Here is a 23,348-nt window from a genome sequence, read left to right on the forward strand (position 1 = left end):
GGGATTTTCTTTCTTTTTTGGGTCACCCTGCCTCGGTGGGAGACGGCCAACTTGTTGAAAAAAATATATATATATATATATATATTTTTTTTTTCAACAAGTTGGCCGTCTCCCACCAAGGCAGGGTGACCCAAAAAAGAAAGAAAATCCCCAAAAAGAAAATGCTTTCATCATTCAACACTTTCACCACACTCACACATAATCACTGTTTTTGCAGAGGTGCTCAGAATACAACAGTTTAGAAGCATATACGTATAAAGATACACAACATATCCCTCCAAACTGCCAATATCCCAAACCCCTCCTTTAAAGTGCAGGCATTGTACTTCCCATTTCCAGGACTCAAGTCCGACTATATGAAAATAACCGGTTTCCCTGAATCCCTTCACTAAATATTACCCTGCTCACACTCCAACAGATCGTCAGGTCCCAAGTACCATTCGTCTCCATTCACTCCTATCTAACACGCTCACGCACGCTTGCTGGAAATCCAAGCCCCTTGCCCACAAAACCTCCTTTACCCCCTCTCTCCAACCCTTTCGAGGACGACCCCTACCTCGCCTTCCTTCCCCTATAGATTTATATGCTTTCCATGTCATTCTACTTTGATCCATTCTCTCTAAATGACCAAACCACCTCAACAACCCCTCTTCTGCCCTCTGACTAATACTTTTATTAACTCCACACCTTTTCCTAATTTCCACACTCCGAATTTTCTGCATAATATTTACACCACACATTGCCCTTAGACAGGACATCTCCACTGCCTCCAACCGTCTCCTCGCTGCTGCATTTACCACCCAAGCTTCACACCCATATAAGAGTGTTGGTACTACTATACTTTCATACATTCCCTTCTTTGCCTCCATAGATAACATTTTTTGACTCCACATATACCTCAATGCACCACTCACCTTTTTTCCCTCATCAATTCTATGATTAACCTCATCCTTCATAAATCCATCCGCCGACACCTCAACTCCCAAGTATCTGAAAACATTTACTTCTTCCATACTCCTCCTCCCCAATTTGATATCCAATTTTTCTTTATCTAAATCATTTGATACCCTCATCACCTTACTCTTTTCTATGTTCACTTTCAACTTTCTACCTTTGCACACATTCCCAAACTCATCCACTAAGCTTTGCAATTTTTCTTTAGAATCTCCCATAAGCACAGTATCATCAGCAAAAAGTAACTGTGTTAATTCCCATTTTGAATTTGATTCCCCATAATTTAATCCCACCCCTCTCCCGAACACCCTAGCATTTACTTCTTTTACAACCCCATCTATAAATATATTAAACAACCATGGTGACATTACACATCCCTGTCTAAGACCTACTTTTACCAGGAAGTAGTCTCCCTCTCTTCTATACACCCTAACCTGAGCCTCACTATCCTCATAAAAACTCTTTACAGCATTTAGTAACTTACCACCTATTCCATATACTTGCAACATCTGCCACATTGCTCCCCTATCCACTCTATCATATGCCTTTTCTAAATCCATAAATGCAATAAAAACTTCCCTACCTTTATCTAAATACTGTTCACATATATGCTTCAATGTAAACACTTGATCTACACATCCCCTACCCACTCTGAAACCTCCTTGCTCATCCGCAATCCTACATTCTGTCTTACCTCTAATTCTTTCAATTATAGCCCTACCATACACTTTTCCTGGTATACTCAATAAACTTATTCCTCTATAATTTTTACAATCTCTTTTATCCCCTTTCCCTTTATATAAAGGAACTATACATGCTCTCCGCCAATCCCTAGGTACCTTCCCCTCTTTCATACATTTATTAAACAAAAGTACCAACCACTCCAACACTATATCCCCCCCTGCTTTTAACATTTCTGTCATGATCCCATCAGTTCCAGCTGCTTTACCCCCTTTCATTCTACGTAATGCCTCATGTACCTCCCCCACACTTACATTCTGCTCTTCTTCACTCCTAAAAGACGGTATACCTCCCTGACCAGTGCATTTAATTACCACCTCCCTTTCTTCCTCAACATTTAAAAGTTCCTCCAAATATTCTCGCCGTCTACCCAATACCTCCCTCTCCCCATCTATTACTCCCCTACTCTGTTTTTAACTGACAAATCCATACTTTCCCTAGGCTTTCTTAACTTGTTTAACTCACTCCAAAATTTTTTCTTATTTTCATTAAAATTTCTTGACAGTGCCTCTCCCACTCTATCATCTGCTCTCCTTTTGCATATATAATATATATATATATTTTTTTTTTTTTTATTATCACACTGGCCAATTCCCACCAAGGCAGGGTGGCCCGAAAAAGAAAAACTTTCATCATCATTCACTCCAGGTTGGTAGACAGCAACCACCCAGGGAAGTACTACCGTCCTGCCAGATGACTGTGAAACAAAAACCTGTAACTGTTTTGCATGATGGTAGGATTGCTGGTTTCTTTTTCTGTCTCATAAACACGCTAGATAACAGGGATATCTTGCTACTCCTACTTACACTTTGGTCACACTTCACAGACACGCACATGCATATATATATATACATACATCTAGGTTTTTCTCCTTTTTCTAAATAGCTCTTGTTCTTTTTTATTTCTTCTATTGTCCATGGGGAAGTGGAAAAGAATCTTTCCTCCGTAAGCCATGCGTGTCGTATGAGGCGACTAAAATCCCGGGAGCAATGGGCTAGTAACCCCTTCTCCTATATACATTTACTAAAAAAGAGAAGAAGAAAAACTTTATATATATATATATATATATATATATATATATATATATATATATATATACGTATATATATATATATACAGTGGACCCCCGCATAACGATTACCTCCGAATGCAACCAATTATGTAAGTGTATTTATGTAAGTGCGTTTGTACGTGTATGTTTGGGGGTCTGAAATGGACTAATCTACTTCACAATATTTCTTATGGGAACAAATTCGGTCAGTACTGGCACCTGAACATACTTCTGGAGTGAAAAAATATCGTTAACCGGGGGTCCACTGTATATTATTTTTATTTTATTATCACACTGGCCGATTCCCACCAAGGCAGGGTGGCCCGAAAAAGAAAAACTTTCACCATCATTCACTCCATCACTGTCTTGCCAGAAGGGTGCTTTACACTACAGTTTTTAAACTGCAACATTAACACAGCAGGGCCCCGCTTTATGGCGTTCCGCTAATACGGTCATTTCAAATTATGACCAAAACTCGCTATACGGCTCCCCCCACCTGACTTTCTAATACGGTCACCGTGCCCCACCCTGTTTGTTTACATTCTTTGTGAGCTCAGTAAGCACTAAGTCTCTCCATTTTGTCTGGAAACTCCAAAATTTTGAATGTTTTTAAAAGTTATTTCATATTTTATATATACTCTGATAATTATACTTATGTATACCTGTACTTAAATAAACTTACATATTGTGCTGGCATGCAGGTACACCATACCCCCAGCCGGGATTGAACCCGCGGTCATAGAGTCTCATTTAAATGTCATATATTACGTTAAATACACATTTTCATTAATCCATCTATGATATTTTTTTCAAAATTATATAATAAACACGATACATAACATAAAAAGATGATAAATACACCCCACAATAGAATAAATAAACATAAATATGAGATGTGGTAGCAGACGACTTGCACAAGTGACGCCATATTAGAAATGATAATAATAATAATCACCGAGTCTCATTAAATGTTGTATATTACGTTAATATAATCATTTTCATTAATCCAGCCATGATATTTTTTTTCAAAATTATATAATAAACACGATACATAACATAAAAAGATGATAAATACACCCTACAATAGAATAAATAAACATAAATATGGGATGTGGTAGCCAGATAACTTGTACAAGTGACGCCAAGAATAACATTTTCTCTAATCTAACATAAGAGAAAATGTGTTACTGGGGGTAACTGTAGAAAATTATTCCTTTCGTATGTAAGTTTATTCAGGTATACACAAATACAGTTACATAGATTATCATACCCCCCTCACCACCGCCACCCAGGGAACAACAACAACAACAACAACAACAAACATGGCTGACTCTCCCTCCAACTCCACTCCCTTCAAAGGATTCACCCATGATAACTCAGGTATGATTATTCCTGACAATATCAAGGACTACATCGTTGCTCTAGAAAATGAAATCAAAGATATCAAAGCAACACTCGAGCGACGAGAATCCAAGATAACCAACCTCGAGAACAAGATCCAAAACCTTGAAGAGAAGATTACATCGGGAAGTGTTGACACAGAAAATACTCTAAAAGCAGCTATAGCCAGTCAAACTGAGCAACTAACAACAATAAATATGAAGGTTGAAGAAGCAATCAAGGACTGGAATCAGAACATGCACACTCGACTAAATGAATATCTTGATTTCCAAGACGACAAAACTGAACAAGATAAGTTGTCTGATGCAGTTATAATTAACAGTCCACACATTCCTAGTGACATAACACAAGCACAGTGCAAAGAAACTGCTATCAGGATAATACAGAACCACGTACAAGTCATCGTGCAAAACAATGAAATCAAAGAAACACGTTTGTTAGGAAAACCAGGAAGTAAACACAGTATAATGATCCGACTTCATTCATACGATAAAAGAAAGGACCTAATTAAATCAGCAATTACAATGAAAAATGGAGTGTACATAAATGAGTGTCTAACAAAAAAACGTCAAAACCTTCTGTTCAGGCTGAGAAAACTTAAACAGGAAAACAAAATACATCAGTGTTTCACGCGAGATGGGAAAATACTAGTAAGGAAAACATCAACAGGACAACAATATACCATCTCAAACGAACATGATTTCTCTACCTTCCTTAGAAAAGTTGACATTTCTGTAACAGATTAGATAAGTGCCCTTAATACATATATACGTGTGGTGCATATAGTGTACGTTACTATTATATTGTGCATTATTATTTTTATTATTTTTCATCACTAGCTAATGCCAACTACCTCCAATACTCTATACTTCTTTCTTACTGCTATTAATTGTTCATAATTTTAAATTACAAGTCAAATCTTACTCCAAATTAATAATATTCATTATTCTTACCTGTCCATTTAATTTTGTTTATCACTACTTGTTTTTTAGTCACTTTTCATTGTGTATGCAATTAGTATATATTCCAATTACTTTTTTGCAAGTACCAAAACTATCTTTTGCTAGCTAGTACCAACTACCTCATTTTTTTTACTTTTTATTGTGCAATAAACTGCTCAATTATTTAATATTACAAATCAGATCTTACTCCTAAACCAATATTATTTCATAGTGACCATCTGTCCATTCAACTTTGTTTACCATTACTTAATTTTAGTCCCTCATATATTTTCTCCTTTATTTTAGCTTATATAACTACCCTAGTTTATATATTCACAATTGTTAAAATAATCAAGGTGCTATTCTCAGGTGCTAAAGTAGAATTAGTTCACAATTTTGCCATTACATTCCAAAGCTCATTTATTTGATTACCACTTTATAGTTCACCACAACTTATATTAGTCCCTTTTATATTATAATTTTATACTATAATTCTAACTTTAAAGAATTACCTTTATAGTACTACCTACTATCATATTCCCAAGCTCCATTATTTGATCATCACTTTATTTGTATTAGTCCCTTTTATATTGTCTCCTTTATTTTAGCTTAAAAAAAAAAAAAAGAAAAAAAAAACTACCTTAGCTCATTATTTTACATTTGTTAAATAGTTCAGGTGCTATTTTTTAGCTTAAGACTATTTACTTTGTTTTATACTTAATTCTAACTATAGATTCACTACAAATCTTATGATTACAAGCATTGATCCTGATACCAACCTCTTATATAATGACTTAAATGAACCAAACAGTTACTGTAATTACTACACTGCAGAACAATCAAAGGCACTTCTCAGTGCCAATAACAACATAACTATCTTTAACTACAATATCAGATCTTTAAGCAAGCATTACGATGACCTCATAGCATTACTAAATTCCTTACATGCCAATATGTCCATCATTACACTAACTGAAACCTGGCTAAAGCCTGATAGTACAGATGTCTATGCCATTCCTGGTTACACAGCCATACACAACTGTAGGCCAGACCAACAAGGGGGTGGCACAGCCATATACTACTCAGACCAACTAGAATGTATCACTAATACTTGCACAAGGGATGAACATGGGGAATATATAATAGCTAAATTCAAATCCAAATACCTACAAAAACCTCTCACATTGATAAACATCTACAGAGTTCCACAGTCAAACATTAGCCAATTTAGTCAAAACCTAGGAAGTATGATAACTGATGCACGCATGAACAAAGATCACTTACTACTCTCAGGTGACTTCAATATAAATCTCCTGCAAGACCAGGACCCACACGTTACTGAATTCACAAACACAATGAGTAACTGTATGTTGCTACCAACAGTAACAAAACCTACAAGAGTTACAGAGACTAGTGTTTCCCTACTTGACCACATCTGGACCAACACCATATCCCCTTTAAAATCAGGCATAATTACAGATAATACCACAGACCACTACCCTACTTTCCTCATAACAACTCTTGGTAAACTACCCCAAGACACTACTAAAGTCACCTTCAGACTTCACAATGAGGCAGCCATTAATAACTTCACAACAGCAGTAGCAAACATTGACTGGCACACTGAGCTAGAAATCTATACAGATATTGACGAATGTATTAATAATTTTCTAAAAAAGACCCAATACCTCTATAATAAGCACTGCCCTAAAAAAACTAAACAGATGACAGCTAAGAGACTGAACAGTCCCTGGCTAACACCCAGCATTCTCAAATCCATAAATACAAAACACCAATATGAAAAACAGTACAGAATGGGTCACATAACCAGAGACCAAACAAAACGTTACTCGTCAATCCTAACCAGCCTGATAAGAAGGGCAAAAAAATTGTATTATGAGAACAGATTATCCAACTTACGAGGTGATATAAAAAAGACCTGGAAAACCCTATCAGAAATTCTGGGAACAAAAAAGATATCACGAAATAGCGAAATAAAATTAGCAAAATCAGATGAACCCCAACTCCCACCAACAGAAACAGCAAACAGACTCAATGATTTCTTCTCCACTATAGGACAAAACCTTGCCAATAAAATCCCAAGCTCAGATACCCCACCAAATGACTACCTCACCGGCAACTACCCAAACACACTGTTCCTAGCTCCGACTAACCCATACGAAGTCTCCCTTATTATCAATGCACTAAAAAACAAGGCAGGAGATTTAAATACCTTACCACCCTTTATATACAAAAAAGTGTCACAAGTGCTATCACCAATCATTGCAACACTCTTTAACAAATCCATTGAATCCTCCACCTTCCCTACAGTACTCAAAATAGCAAGGGTCACCCCGATCCACAAAGGAGGAGACCAAACAGAGTTGAATAACTATAGGCCAATATCCAACTTACACCCTCTCTCAAAAATCTTCGAAAAATTAATTCATAAACGAATCTACTCCTACCTTATCTCCCAAAACATACTCAACCCCTGCCAATTTGGATTCAGGCCTAATAAAAATACTAATGATGCTATTATACACATGCTAGAACATATATACACTGCAATAGAGAAAAAAGAAGTCCCACTGGGGATCTTCATTGACTTACGTAAAGCTTTTGATACAGTTGACCATGACTTGCTCCACGTAAAATTGTCACACTATGGTATAAGAGGGCACTCCCTCAACTACCTCAAGTCATACCTCAGCAACAGAAGCCAATATGTGTATGCAAATGGGGCAAACTCTTCTGCACAACCAATTACAGTTGGTGTCCCACAGGGAAGTGTCCTTGGCCCTCTTCTCTTTCTCCTATACATAAATGACCTACCAAATGCTTCGCAATTACTCAAACCCACACTATTTGCAGATGACACTACATACGTCTTCTCCCACCCGAGCCCAGTCACGCTAGCCAATACTGTAAATACCGAATTACAGAAAATATCTACCTGGATGAGGACTAACAAACTTACACTAAACATTGACAAAACCTACTTCATTCAGTTTGGTAACAGAGCTACAGATGTCCCTCTTAACATAATGATAAACGGATCACCTATCACAAAGCTAACAGAGGGAAAATTCTTAGGAATCCACCTTGATAATAGACTCAAATTTCATACACATATACAACAAATTTCTAAAAAAATTTCCAAGACTGTAGGCATACTATCGAAGATACGGTACTATGCTCCACAGTCAGCCCTCCTGGCCCTATATCACTCACTTATTTACCCCTATCTCACCTATGGAATTTGTGCATGGGGCTCAACAACAATTAACCATCTCAGACCACTAATTACCCAACAAAAGGCTGCAGTTAGAATGATAACAAATTCTCACTACAGGCAGCACACTCCACCAATATTCAATACACTAAACCTACTCACCATACAAAACATCCATACTTATTACTGCACCTATTACATACATAGAACACTTAACTCTGATATTAACCCTCCCCTCAAACATCTCCTTGCCAACCTCAACAGAACACATGACCATAACACAAGGCACAGATCACTCTTTGATGTTCCTCGTGTCCATCTCACACTATGCAAAAACTCAATGCACATAAAAGGCCCTAAAATCTGGAATTCATTACCTGTAAATATAAAAGAAACACTACCTGTTTATAAATTCAAGTCTCTTCTCAAAGATCACTTACTCACCCAAAACCAAATAAATACTGAATAACTGAACCTTATAAATTGTATATCTTAAATGTTTCTCACAATTATATCACATAAATGTTAAACCTAAAACCCAATCTAACTTTACTATTTTTTTAAATAAACTACCTAACAGAATTCTCCATACGACTGAATGTACAACAATGCATGCAACCATATGACCTGTCTTTGTAATACTCACTTGTGCTTTATAGTAATCTGTTTACATTAATGTTTTATCACTGATTTCATCATTGCTTAGTTAATCTTAAGTTAATTTTAAGCCAGCCCGTAATGCTATGCATAGTATAAGTGGCTTTGGCATGCTGCTCTTATCTGTATTTTTTTTTTTTGTACCTCTGTATGTGTGCACAAATTGTAATAAATAAATAAATAAATAAATAAATACATAACAACATATGTGTAGAGAACCTAGGATAACCCAACAAAGTCAGAGTGACTTATTTCCATTGCCTTCACTCAGAGCATCATTTCTTCTCAAAATGATGTTACATGAGAATGGGAGTGTTCTTCTTTATTTATTCTACCGTATCAGTGTAGAGACAACCTGTACACAATGTAACTTGTACACAAACCAGACGTGTACACTTTGTTTACAAAACTTACCTTCGCCTGGTTTGTTTACATAACTCTGCGCCTGTACTCTCTCATGCACTCATTCGTTCTCTCTCTCATTTATTCGTTTTATCTCATTTACTTACTCCTGACCCTACATTAAGACTACAAATATTTTAAGGTAAGTAATGAGTGAACTGTATATACATTTTATCGCTCTGGGATGCTTAAATGTAATAAAATATTATGTGTAGGTGGGTTGGCCTGGTATGGTAGCCCGGCTGACTACCATACATACCACACTTGATTTTTTACAATAAATACTACTTATCTCACCCTATATTTTAAGGTAAGTATTGAGTGAACTGTATATACACTTTATCGCTCTGGGATGCTTAAATATCATAGAATAGTATGTGTGGGTGGGGTGGCCTGGTATGGTAGCCTGGCTGACTACCATACATACCACACTTGATTTCTTACAATAAATACTACTTGTCTCACCCTAGATTAAGACTATAAATATTTTAAGGTAAGTAATGAGTGCACTATGTGTGTATTGTACTTTTTTATTGTTTTTTGATGCCTGGTTCTATTGCTAACTTAATATATGTTAGTGTAAACTTGTTATCTAGTGTTTGTATGCATTTGTAAGTGGAAAAAAAGGGTGTTCCACTTTACGGCGGTAGCCTGGAACCTAACCAGCCGTATAAGTGGGGCCCTACTGTATATATGTATATGTATATATATTATATATAATATATATATATATATATATATATATATATATATATATATATATATATATATATATATAATTTTAGATTTACTTTTTCAGTCATATTAACATAAATTGCACTATGAAGATGAGCTTCATAAGAGAGCTTACAGTATTAGCAATTTACAAGACTCCAAATTCTTGTCCTCAGGAATTCATGGACGAATCATTTTACCTCACAAATATTATACCACAAGATATTGACAATAACGGAGGATTTTGGAACCGATTTGAGATCTTCTGCCGTGACTTGACGCAGAAGTACACGGATGTGTGGGTCACCTCGGGTCCACTCTTCCTGCCAACCCAACAAGAGAATGGCAAGAAAATAGTTACATATGAGGTAACATTATAGTTTATGGGGTGCTTAAGTTTGTTTTTAATTACTACAATGAAAAGTCATTTTAAAATACCTACAGTAAGACCCTAATTTAATGGACTTTGGAAATATACTGAACAAATTCTGCTGGATCACTTGATTCGGAAACAATGCACAAAGGCCACTGGTTACAGAATTTGTTCGCTGTTATGATCTTAACAAAACAATCTTGTGTCCACCACCGTTGCCACCCATGCCCCTTTTTAGTTCATTAAATCAAGGATTTGCTTATTATTACAAGATGGAATTTGTTTCTAGACCACAACTGATGCTTTAGTCTGATAATATTGCATCACTAAAAGGTAAGTGCAACATGGACTGAAAATAATCACTGCAAAGTGTCAGTTTTGGCCTCAATCAAGGAGGGTCTCTCAAGCTGAACTTTACACTTGATTTTTATTCTGTTTTATTTTCCATCCTTACTGGAGTTTCATTAATCAGGGGTTGTTGAAGTTGTTTGGATATTTAGAGAGGGCAGAGCAAAATAGGATGACTTGGAGGGTGTATAAATCTGTAGTGGAAGGAAATTGGGGTAGGAGTCGCCCTAGGAAAGATTGGAGGGAAGGGGGTAAAGGAGGTTTTGTTTGTGAGGGACTTGGACATCCAGCAGGCATGTGAGCATGTTAGATGTGAGTGGAGGCAAATGGTTTTTGGGACTTGACACACTGTTGGAGTGTGAACAAGGTAACATTTTGTGAAGGGATTCAGGGAAACTGGTTAGCCAGACTTGAGTCCTGGAGCTGTGGAAATATACATATCCTGTGTACCTGTACAAACACACATTTGTAGTTCTGTATTTCATAACTGCAAAGTTATCAAACAGAATTTTACTATTACAAATAATTTTCTTGTCAGGTGATTGGTGAGAATGAGGTAGCAGTGCCCACACACCTCTACAAAGTGATTGTTGCCCATAATGGAGACAACATTGTTACAGGATCATTTGTTGTGCCAAATAAACCTATTGACTACTCTCATCACCTTAAGGAATTCCAAGTCACCATGGATTACCTTGAGAGAAAAGTTGGTAATAAATTTTATACTAATATGAACAGGTAAAGATAAATGTGCATTTGGTAAGTTGCTGTAGATTCTTTGTATTAAACAAAAATATTCTCAGAGTGGAGGATGGATTTATTAATGTTTAACACCTGATATATTTTAGCACATGATTTAATGTCTGGCTATATTTGCAGTCATACCTACAAATTTGCAGGAGAGGTTATATTCATTGATGAACAATGATTTATTATTTTTCTAATCTTGAAACTAGGACAGTGACGAGCAGAGTTATAGGATTAACCCCATGAAAATGATCAACTCTAAGTTAATTATTGTTACTGCTTTTCAGAGATGAAGCAAGAGATCTGTGTGAAGATACAGGTTGCAATCTGATGTCCAAAACAGAGATGGATGAGTATATCATTACTCAGAGGCTCAAGGGGGTAAACAGTCTTAAAAAACTGGCAAAACTATGGAAAAATATGGAGGTAAATTGCCTTAACCCTTTGACTGTTTTGGTAGTTTATATACATCTTAAGAGCCAGTGTTTTTGACATGTTAATACGCCAAAATTCTAGCGGCTTCAAATCAAGCAGGAGAAAGCTAGTAGGCCCACATGTGAGAGAATGGGTCTTTGTGGTCAGTGTGCACAGTATAAAAAAAAATCCTGCAGCACGCAGTGGGTGAGAAAAAAAAAAAACTCCGACCATGTCTTTGGATTAAAACACCAACTTTGAGGTGTATTTTCGTATAGTATTTATTTTTGTATTCTCATTTTCTTGGTCTCACTTGATAGAATGGAAGACATATTACAGAAATAGAGATGATTTTGAATGGTTTCACAATGAGAAGGACCTTGAAATTGACCTCAAAGCAGCAGAAATGTTCGATTTTTGCTGATGTTCAAGAGTAAACAAATGATGTCACCGTCCAATACGTGTCCAATTGGCCAAGCCAATATGCAGTCATGAATGGGTTGACATTATTTATACAATTATTACAATAATGCAGTAGTATGCATAACAGTAAATTATTTTTTGTGTGAATAAAAATTCAAAATAGAAAGCAAGAGGGGCCTGGAGACGTGACTAATGAACAGAAAAAATGTTATTTTAGTGGCACGAGTGTCCATTGTTTTTTCTGGACTCTATTTTGAAATTGATATCTTTTTTAATTTGTGTGAGATTGGCCAAATTGCCAATTTCTGACCACATTATTAGGTAGTTGAAATCAGTAAATGGGCAGTTTCTTGTACTCAGTCGATAGAACAAATGTAGTTTTAAAGAAATAGCTACGAGTTTGGTTGACTGGAACAGTGGAATTTGCCGAAAATAGGGCTCAAATTGGGCAAAATCGCCGATGAGTATATATCGCTAACTTCATGAGAGTGTAATTCCACGAGTTTTCCATCAAATTTTGTACTTTTCATGTCATTACCATTGGGAAATGATTCTCTATCATTTCATAGGATTTTTTTTTTTTTTTTTTTTTTTTTAATATTTTGCGACACAGAGAGATATGTACTTTAGGATTTGGGGTCACAACAGTCAAAGGGTTAAAGAGGAACATATTATGCCAGGTCATGATTCAACTTTGACCACACTCAGGATATTACAAGTACAGGAAGGCTCCACTTATATGGCAGGTTAAGTTCCATGCTACTGCCATAACGTGGAAATTGCTGTAATGTGAACTGCACATTTTTCACTTATAATGCATGTAAATTCTTCATAACATGTTTACACTATCATATATTAAGTTATCAATATAACTAAGCATTAAAAAATGAAGAAGTAAAATACACATACAGTATACTCATTACTTACCTTAAAATATTTGTAGCCTTAATGTAGGGCAAGGCAAGTACAGGTCTCCCTCAACATTCACGTTTTCAACTTTCACGGGCTTCACACATTTGCGAATTCCCAACCGCCAAATTCCCAGCCGCCAAATCATATTTAAGTTTCCCGCCACCTGCGAGTCCCTACTACCCTCCCTCCGACCCCCGCAACTGGCAGCCAGCCCTCCCACCACTCAGTGTGGTTAGTGTTTTGTTTGTTCATTATTTGCTATTAAACTACAGTATAAATAATGTAAACCCATTCATGACTGCATATTGGAATGGCTATTCGGACAGGTATTAGACGGTGACATCATGTGTTTACTCTTGAACACTGCGAAGAATTAAACATTTCTGCTACAGCTAATAATAACAATAGTAATAATAATAATAATAATAAATATGATATAATTGAAGAAGGAAATTGTACAAAAATACGAGGGAGTGGTTGACACATCGTCAGTATGACTTTGTTTATTCTGAAGTGAACATTATTCTCCCTGCTCTTCCAAACATTTCACAATAATTCATTGTGTTTGGTGCTTGTAGATTGAGTGTGACTGGAGTGGTAGAGGCAGTGATTGAGGCAATGGTATTTAATAACATACATGTTAATATTATAATATGTACTATGAATACAGGAAAGAGTAAGGTTATGAGGATAACAAAAAGATTAGGTGATGAAAGATTGAATATCAGATTGGAGGGAGAGAGTATGGAGGAGGTGAACGTATTCAGATATTTGGGAGTGGACGTGTCAGCGGATGGGTCTATGAAAGATGAGGTATTATTTATAAATGTTGCAGGCAGTATAGGGCAATGTGTGGTGTGAATATAATGCAGAGAATTCGTATTATGGAGCGAAACAGAATAAATGAAGTGGAAAAGAGGGAGTAGGATGTCCTGGCCCTAAGCGAAACAAAGCTGAAGGGGGTAGGGGAGTTTCAGTGGGGGGAATAAATGGGATTAAATCTGGAGTATCTGAGAGAGTTAGAGCAAAGGAAGGGTTAGCAGTAATGTTAAATGATCAGTTATGGAAGGAGAAAAGAGAATATGAATGTGTAAATTCAAGAATTATGTGGATTAAAGTAAAGGTTGGATGCGAAAAGTGGGTCATAATAAGCGTGTATGTACCTGGAGAAGAGAGGAATGTAGAGAGAGAGAGATTTTGGGAGATGTTAAGTGAATGTATAGGAGCCTTTGAACCAAGTGAGAGTAATTGTGGTAGGGGACCTGAATGCTAAAGTAGGAGAAACTTTTAGAGAGGGTGTGGTAGGTAAGTTTGGGGTGCCAGGTGTAAATGACAATGGGAGTCCTTTGATTGAACTTTGTATAGAAAGGGGTTTAGTTATAGGTAATACATATTTTAAGAAAAAGAGGATAAATAAGTATACAAGATATGATGTAGGGCGAAATGACAGTAGTTTGTTGGATTATGTATTGGTAGATAAAAGACTGTTGAGTAGACTTCAGGATGTACATGTTTATAGAGGGGCCACAGATATATCAGATCACTTTCTAGTTGTAGCTACACTGAGAGTAAAAGGTAGATGGGATACAAGGAGAATAGAAGCATCAGGGAAGAGAGAGGTGAAGGTTTATGAACTAAAAGAGGAGGCAGTTAGGGTAAGATATAAACAGCTATTGGAGGATAGATGGGCTAATGAGAGCATAGGCAATGGGGTCGAAGAGGTATGGGGTAGGTTTAAAAATGTAGTGTTAGAGTGTTCAGCAGAAGTTTGTGGTTACAGGAAAGTGGGTGCGGGAGGGAAGAGGAGCGATTGGTGGAATGATGATGTAAAGAGAGTAGTAAGGGAGAAAAAGTTAGCATATGAGAAGTTTTTACAAAGTAGAAGTGATGCAAGGAGGGAAGAGTATATGGAGAAAAAGAGAGAGGTTAAGAGAGTGGTGAAGCAATGTAAAAAGAGAGCAAATGAGAGGTTATCAACAAATTTTGTTGAAAATAAGAAAAAGTTTTGGAGTGAGATTAACAAGTTAAGAAAGCCTAGAGAACAAATGGATTTGTCAGTTAAAAATAGGAGAGGAGAGTTATTAAATGGAGAGTAAGAGGTATTGGGAAGATGGAGGGAATATTTTGAGGAATTGTTAAATGTTGATGAAGATAGGGAAACTGTGATTTCGTGTATAGGACAAGGAGGAATAACGTCTTGTAGGAGTGAGGAAGAGCCAGTTGTGAGTGTGGGGGAAGTTCGTGAGGCAGTAGGTAAAATGAAAGGGGGTAAGGCAGCCGGGATTGATGGGATAAAGATAGAAATGTTAAAAGCAGGTGGGGATATAGTTTTGGAGTGGTTGGTGCAATTATTTAATAAATGTATGGAAGAGGGTAAGGTACCTAGGGATTGGCAGAGAGCATGCATAGTTCCTTTGTATAAAGGCAAAGGGGATAAAAGAGAGTGCAAAAATTATAGGGGGATAAGTCTGCTGTATGCTAGAGTTATTATTGAAAGAATTAAGAGTAAGACGGAGAATAGGATAGCAGATGAACAAGGAGGATTTAGGAAAGGTAGGGGGTGTGTGGACCAGGTGTTTACAGTGAAACATATAAGTGAACAGTATTTAGATAAGACTAAAGAGGTCTTTGTGGCATTTATGGATTTGGAAAAGGCATATGACAGGGTGGATAGGGGAGCAATGTGGCAGATGTTGCAAGTGTATGGTGTAGGAGGTAGGTTACTGAAAGCAGTGAAGAGTTTTTACGAGGATAGTGAGGCTCAAGTTAGAGTATGTAGGAAAGAGGGAAATTATTTCCCAGTAAAAGTAGGCCTTAGATAAGGATGTGTGATGTCACCGTGGTTGTTTAATATATTTATAGATGGGGTTGTAAGAGAAGTAAATGCGAGGGTCTTGGCAAGAGGCGTGGAGTTAAAAGATAAAGAATCACACACAAAGTGGGAGTTGTCACAGCTGCTCTTTGCTGATGACACTGTGCTCTTGGGAGATTCTGAAGAGAAGTTGCAGAGATTGGTGGATGAATTTGGTAGGGTGTGCAAAAGAAGAAAATTAAAGGTGAATACAGGAAAGAGTAAGGTTATGAGGATAACAAAAAGATTAGGTGATGAAAGATTGAATATCAGATTAGAGGGAGAGAGTATGGAGGAGGTGAATGTATTCAGATATTTGGGAGTGGACGTGTCAGCGGATGGGTCTATGAAAGATGAGGTGAATCATAGAATTGATGAGGGGAAAAGAGTGAGTGGTGCACTTAGGAGTCTGTGGAGACAAAGAACTTTGTCCTTGGAGGCAAAGAGGGGAATGTATGAGAGTATAGTTTTACCAACGCTCTTATATGGGTGTGAAGCATGGGTGATGAATGTTGCAGCGAGGAGAAGGCTGGAGGCAGTGGAGATGTCATGTCTGAGAGCAATGTGTGGTGTGAATATAATGCAGAGAATTCGTAGTTTGGAAGTTAGGAGGAGGTGCGGGATTACCAAAACTGTTGTCCAGAGGGCTGAGGAAGGGTTGTTGAGGTGGTTCGGACATGTAGAGAGAATGGAGCGAAACAGAATGACTTCAAGAGTGTATCAGTCTGTAGTGGAAGGAAGGCGGGGTAGGGGTCGGCCTAGGAAAGGTTGGAGAGAGGGGGTAAAGGAGGTTTTGTGTGCGAGGGGCTTGGACTTCCAGCAGGCATGCGTGAGTGTGTTTGATAGGAGTGAATGGAGACAAATGGTTTTTAATACTTGACGTGCTGTTGGAGTGTGAGCAAAGTAACATTTATGAAGGGGTTCAGGGAAACCGGCAGGCCGGACTTGAGTCCTGGAGATGGGAAGTACAGTGCCTGCACTCTGAAGGAGGGGTGTTAATGTTGCAGTTTAAAAACTGTAGTGTAAAGCACCCTTCTGGTAAGACAGTGATGGAGTGAATGATGGTGAAAGTTTTTCTTTTTCGGGCCACCCTGCCTTGGTGGGAATCGGCCAGTGTGATAATAAAATAAAAATAATATTATTAAATACATACATGTTAATAATAATACATGTTATTAATAATAAAATGTACTATTATTATTTATAACATATATGTTATTAAATACCACTGCCTCAACTGCTGAATTATTGTGAAATGTTTGGAAGAGCAGGGAGACTAATTTTCACTCCAGCATAAACAAAGTCACACTGACGATGTGTCAACCACTCCCTCGTATTTTTGTATAATTTCATTCTTCAATTATATCGTATTTATTATTATTATTATTATTACTATTGTTATTATTAGCAATAGCAGAAATGTTCGATTCTTTGCTGTGTTCAAGAGTAAACACATGATGTCACCGTCTAATAACTTTCCTAATAGCCATTCCAATATGCAGTCATGAATGGGTTTACATTATTTGTTCTGTAGTTTAATAGCAAATAATGAACAAACAAAACACTCACCACACTGAGTGGTGGGAGGGCTGGCTGCCAGTTGCGGGGGTCGGAGGGAGGGTAGTAGGGACTCGCAGTGGTGGAGACATTGGTGGAGTCTGTGGTATTTAATAACATACATGTTATTAAATAACGTATGTTATTAAAGCATAACATGTATATATTTAGTACAATTTACGACGTTTTCATGTATTTTATGATTATTCATGGTTCAACAAGTTAAGGAAGCAGTATTGTAATATATTTCCCTACAATATATTGGGGCACCAAACATTCACGGTTTTTCAACATTCACGAGGCTCTTGATCCCCTAACCCTCGCGAATGTTGAGGGAGACCTGTACACGTAGTAGTATTTATTATAGTTAGTCCGATGTGGTAGGTGTGGTACCACACCTACACGTAATATACGACATTTTAAGTGCCCCCAGAGTGATAAAATGCATGTACAGTACACCCATTACTTACCTAAAAATATTTGTAGTCTTAATGTATGGCGAGAGGCGAGTATTTATTGTAGAAAGTCACGTGTGGTAGCTGACCTGGCTACCACATTTAAGGTGCCCCAGAGAAATTATTACCATTGACATAACTTGTTCACTGAGTTTAATCATTTCTAACAACAGCTTCAGCTGTTCTGTTAAACCTGGCCAGCTCATTCATTCAAAAGAGGATTTCAGATCATCAGTATGTGATGCAACAATGTTCATGTCGACCTTTGATAAAGTATTATACCATAGTTATTTCTTTTAGCATTTATGCAATTAGAACAGAATATTTTAAATGTTGTACATCAGTTGGGAAATGTGTAGGTGTATTATTTTTTTTTTATTATCATCACACTGGCCGATTCCCACCAAGGCAGGGTGGCCCGAAAAAGAAAAACTTTCACCATCATTCACTACATCACTGTCTTGCCAGAAGGGTGCTTTACACTACAGTTTTTAAACTGCAACATAAACACCCCTCCTTCAGAGTGCAGGCACTGTACTTCCCATCTCCAGGACTCAAGTCCGGCCTGCCGGTTTCCCTGAACCCCTTCATAAATGTTACTTTGCTCACACTCCAACAGCACGTCAAGTATTAAAAACCATTTGTCTCCATTCACTCCTATCAAACACGCTCACGCATGCCTGCTGGAAGTCCAAGCCCCTCGCACACAAAACCTCCTTTACCCCCTCTCTCCAACCTTTCCTAGGCTGACCCCTACCCCGCCTTCCTTCCACTACAGACTGATACACTCTTAAAGTCATTCTGTTTCGCTCCATTCTCTCTACATGTCCGAACCACCTCAACAACCCTTCCTCAGCCCTCTGGACAACAGTTTTGGTAATCCCGCACCTCCTCCTAACTTCCAAACTACGAATTCTCTGCATTATATTCACACCACACATTGCCCTCAGACATGACATCTCCACTGCCTCCAGCCTTCTCCTCGCTGCAACATTCATCACCCATGCCTCACACCCATATAAGAGAGTTGGTAAAACTATACTCTCATACATTCCCCTCTTTGCCTCCAAGGACAAAGTTCTTTGTCTCCACAGACTCCTAAGTGCACCACTCACTCTTTTCCCCTCATCAATTCTATGATTCACCTCATCTTTCATAGACCCATCCGCTGACACGTCCACTCCCAAATATCTGAATACATTCACCTCCTCCATACTCTCTCCCTCCAATCTGATATTCAATCTTTCATCACCTAATCTTTTTGTTATCCTCATAACCTTACTCTTTCCTGTATTCACCTTTAATTTTCTTCTTTTGCACACCCTACCAAATTCATCCACCAATCTCTGCAACTTCTCTTCAGAATCTCCCAAGAGCACAGTGTCATCAGCAAAGAGCAGCTGTGACAACTCCCACTTTGTGTGTGATTCTTTATCTTTTAACTCCACGTCTCTTGCCAAGACCCTCGCATTTACTTCTCTTACAACCCCATCTATAAATATATTAAACAACCACGGTGACATCACACATCCTTGTCTAAGGCCTACTTTTACTGGGAAAAAATTTCCCTCTTTCCTACATACTCTAACTTGAGCCTCACTATCCTCGTAAAAACTCTTCACTGCTTTCAGTAACCTACCTCCTACACCATACACTTGCAACATCTGCCACATTGCCCCCCTATCCACCCTGTCATACGCCTTTTCCAAATCCATAAATGCCACAAAGACCTCTTTAGCCTTATCTAAATACTGTTCACTTATATGTTTCACTGTAAACACCTGGTCCACACACCCCCTACCTTTCCTAAAGCCTCCTTGTTCATCTGCTATCCTATTCTCTGTCTTACTCTTAATTCTTTCAATAATAACTCTACCATACACTTTACCAGGTATACTCAGCAGACTTATCCCCCTATAATTTTTGCACTCTTTTATCCCCTTTGCCTTTACACAAAGGAACTATGCATGCTCTCTGCCAATCCCTAGGTACCTTACCCTCTTCCATACATTTATTAAACAATTGCACCAACCACTCCAAAACTATATCCCCACCTGCTTTTAACATTTCTATCTTTATCCCATCAATCCCGGCTGCCTTACCCCCTTTCATTTTACCTACTGCCTCACGAACTTCCCCCACACTCACAACTGGCTCTTCCTCACTCCTACAAGATGTTATTCCTCCTTGTCCTATACACGAAATCACAGCTTCCCTATCTTTCATCAACATTTAACAATTCCTCAAAATATTTCCTCCATCTTCCCAATACCTCTAACTCTCCATTTAATAACTCTCCTCTCCTATTTTTAACTGACAAATCCATTTGTTCTCTAGGCTTTCTTAACTTGTTAATCTCACTCCAAAACTTTTTCTTATTTTCAACAAAATTTGTTGATAACATCTCACCCACTCTCTCATTTGCTCTCTTTTTAGATTGCTTCACCACTCTCTTAACCTCTCTCTTTTTCTCCATATACTCTTCCCTCCTTGCATCACTTCTACTTTGTAAAAACTTCTCATATGCCAACTTTTTCTCCCTTACTACTCTCTTTACATCATCATTCCACCAATCGCTCCTCTTCCCTCCCACACCCACTTTCCTGTAACCACAAACTTCTGCTGAACACTCTAACACTACATTTTTAAACCTACCCCATACCTCTTCGACCCCATTGCCTATGCTCTCATTAGCCCATCTATCCTCCAATAGCTGTTTATATCTTACCCTAACTGCCTCCTCTTTTAGTTTATAAACCTTCACCTCTCTCTTCCCTGATACTTCTATTCTCCTTGTATCCCATCTACCTTTTACTCTCAGTGTAGCTACAACTAGAAAGTGATCTGATATATCTGTGGCCCCTCTATAAACATGTACATCCTGAAGTCTACTCAACAGTCTTTTATCTACCAATACATAATCCAACAAACTACTGTCATTTCGCCCTACATCATATCTTGTATACTTATTTATCCTCTTTTTCTTAAAATATGTATTACCTATAACTAAACCCCTTTCTATACAAAGTTCAATCAAAGGGCTCCCATTATCATTTATACCTGGCACCCTAAACTTACCTACCACACCCTCTCTAAAAGTTTCTCCTACTTTAGCATTCAGGTCCCCTACCACAATTACTCTCTCACTTGGTTCAAAGGCTCCTATACATTCACTTAACATCTCCCAAAATCTCTCTCTCTCCTCTGCATTCCTCTCTTCTCCAGGTGCATACATGCTTATTATGACCCACTTCTCGCATCCAACCTTTACTTTAATCCACATAATTCTTGAATTTACACATTCATATTCTCTTTTCTCCTTCCATAACTGATCATTCAACATTACTGCTACCCCTTCCTTTGCTCTAACTCTCTCAGATACTCCAGATTTAATCCCATTTATTTCCCCCCACTGAAACTCCCCTAACCCCTTCAGCTTTGTTTTGCTTAGGGCCAGGACATCCAACTTCTTTTCATTCATAACATCAGCAATCATCTGTTTCTTGTCATCCGCACTACATCCACGCACATTTAAGCATCCCAGTTTTATAAAGTTTTTCTTCTTCTCTTTTTTAGTAAATGTCTACAGGAGAAGGGGTTACTAGCCCATTGCTCCCGGCATTTTAGTCGCCTCATACGACACGCATGGCTTACGGAGGAAAGATTCTTTTCCACTTCCCCATGGACAATAGAAGAAATAAAGAAGAACAAGAGCTATTTAGAAAAAGGAGAAAAACCTAGATGTATGTATATATATATGCATGTGCGTGTCTGTGAAGTGTGACCAAAGTGTAAGTAGGAGTAGCAAGATATCCCTGTTATCTAGCGTGTTTATGAGACAGAAAAAGAAACCAGCAATCCTACCATCATGCAAAACAGTTACAGGTTTCTGTTTCACAGTCATCTGGCAGGACAGTAGTACTTCCCTGGGTGGTTGCTGTCTACCAACCTACTACCTTAACCTTATTAAATGAATTATCTGGAGGAGTAGCTTAAGATATATCTTTCGTCAACCTTAATTATTCCTCTCAAAATTTAATCTTTTGAACTTGCAGCAACTGGGCTGTCTCATCAAAGTATTCATGAGATTTTTATGATGTTCATATACAGCAATACCTTGCATAGTACAGTTAATGTGTGTCAAAAATATACCATACTATGCAATACCATACTGATCAAGGTATCAAGGTATTACTATAATCTGTTTCATGTAATGTGTTCCAACAATGCAATTAAATGCATTTTTGAATATCAAAATAATTTCATGCTTTCATCTAATTACAGAAAAAAGGAATCTCTGCTAATACAAAGGTGCAAGAGCTTTATCAAAAGCGCTTACTTGATCTGTCCAGAGAGGAAGCTCAAGCAGGGGCCATGCTAGCAACGGCACACACTGTTGATGTTCCATCTCGAGAAATAACCCCAGGCAAGAATTTAGATGATGGAGAATCTACTGCAGCTCACAAACATTTAGAACGAGTTGCAGCAAGTGGATAAGAAAAGGGCAGCTAAATATAACTGCTGTTTTCAGACAGAAACAAACTGTAGTTTTCATATGAGAGAATATTCAGGATTTATTCTTTATTTTTTCACCTTTGACATTACTCTTCAGCCACTATTGACATTGATTGATAAACATACAGAATAATTTGCCCTTAGTTTGATTATTCCCCACTTAGATCTGTAATTATATCTAAGTTCAAATATGAAATGTCTGAGAATCATCCTTCAAGAAACTGGCCGTATCCCACCGAAGCAGGGCAACCCAAAAAGAAAAACGAAAGTCTCTATCTTTAACTTCAGTAATATATACAGGAGAAGGGGTTACTAGCCTCCTCCTCTTGGCATTTTAGTTACCTCTTATGACACACATGACTTAAAGAGGAAGAATTTTGTTCCACTTCCTCATGAAGATAAGAGGAAGTAAACAAGGACAAGAACTAGTAAGAAAAATAGAAGAAAACCCAGAGGAGTGTGTATACAGCCTCTCCTCACTTAGCGACATACTCGTTCACTGACGCTTCAGACTTATGACAGGTTCTCTGACCAGTATGCATACCTAAATAATGTACATTAGAGATGTTGTTGTCGTAGGTTCGCCTGCACTGCTGGCCCAGGTCTTCTCCAGGTGGTGACCTGGCCTTTGGCTCCCAGGAATGGGAGTATCTTGGG

At 37.8% G+C, this 23,348-nt stretch overlaps 1 protein-coding gene across 9 annotated transcripts in view; it reads left to right on the forward strand.

Annotated features, from left to right (window-relative positions):
- Positions 1–22,826, forward strand: part of LOC128700028 (nuclease EXOG, mitochondrial) — a 39,090-nt gene extending 16,264 nt beyond the window's left edge. For 8 of the 9 annotated variants that reach the window (XM_070098770.1, XM_070098771.1, XM_070098776.1 and 5 more), the window contains 4 exons: positions 10,273–10,464; positions 11,356–11,555; positions 11,852–11,990; positions 22,461–22,826. In XM_070098770.1, the coding sequence (XP_069954871.1) occupies positions 10,273–10,464; positions 11,356–11,555; positions 11,852–11,990; positions 22,461–22,673 (744 nt within the window). In that variant the 3' untranslated portion in view covers positions 22,674–22,826. The remainder of the gene's footprint in view (positions 1–10,272; positions 10,465–11,355; positions 11,556–11,851; positions 11,991–22,460) is intronic. The other variant, XM_070098778.1, reaches the window with a different exon arrangement.
- Positions 22,827–23,348: the final 522 nt, after the last annotated feature.

This window comes from Cherax quadricarinatus, chromosome 64, assembly GCF_038502225.1.
Source record: "Cherax quadricarinatus isolate ZL_2023a chromosome 64, ASM3850222v1, whole genome shotgun sequence".
NCBI lineage: Eukaryota > Metazoa > Arthropoda > Malacostraca > Decapoda > Parastacidae > Cherax > Cherax quadricarinatus.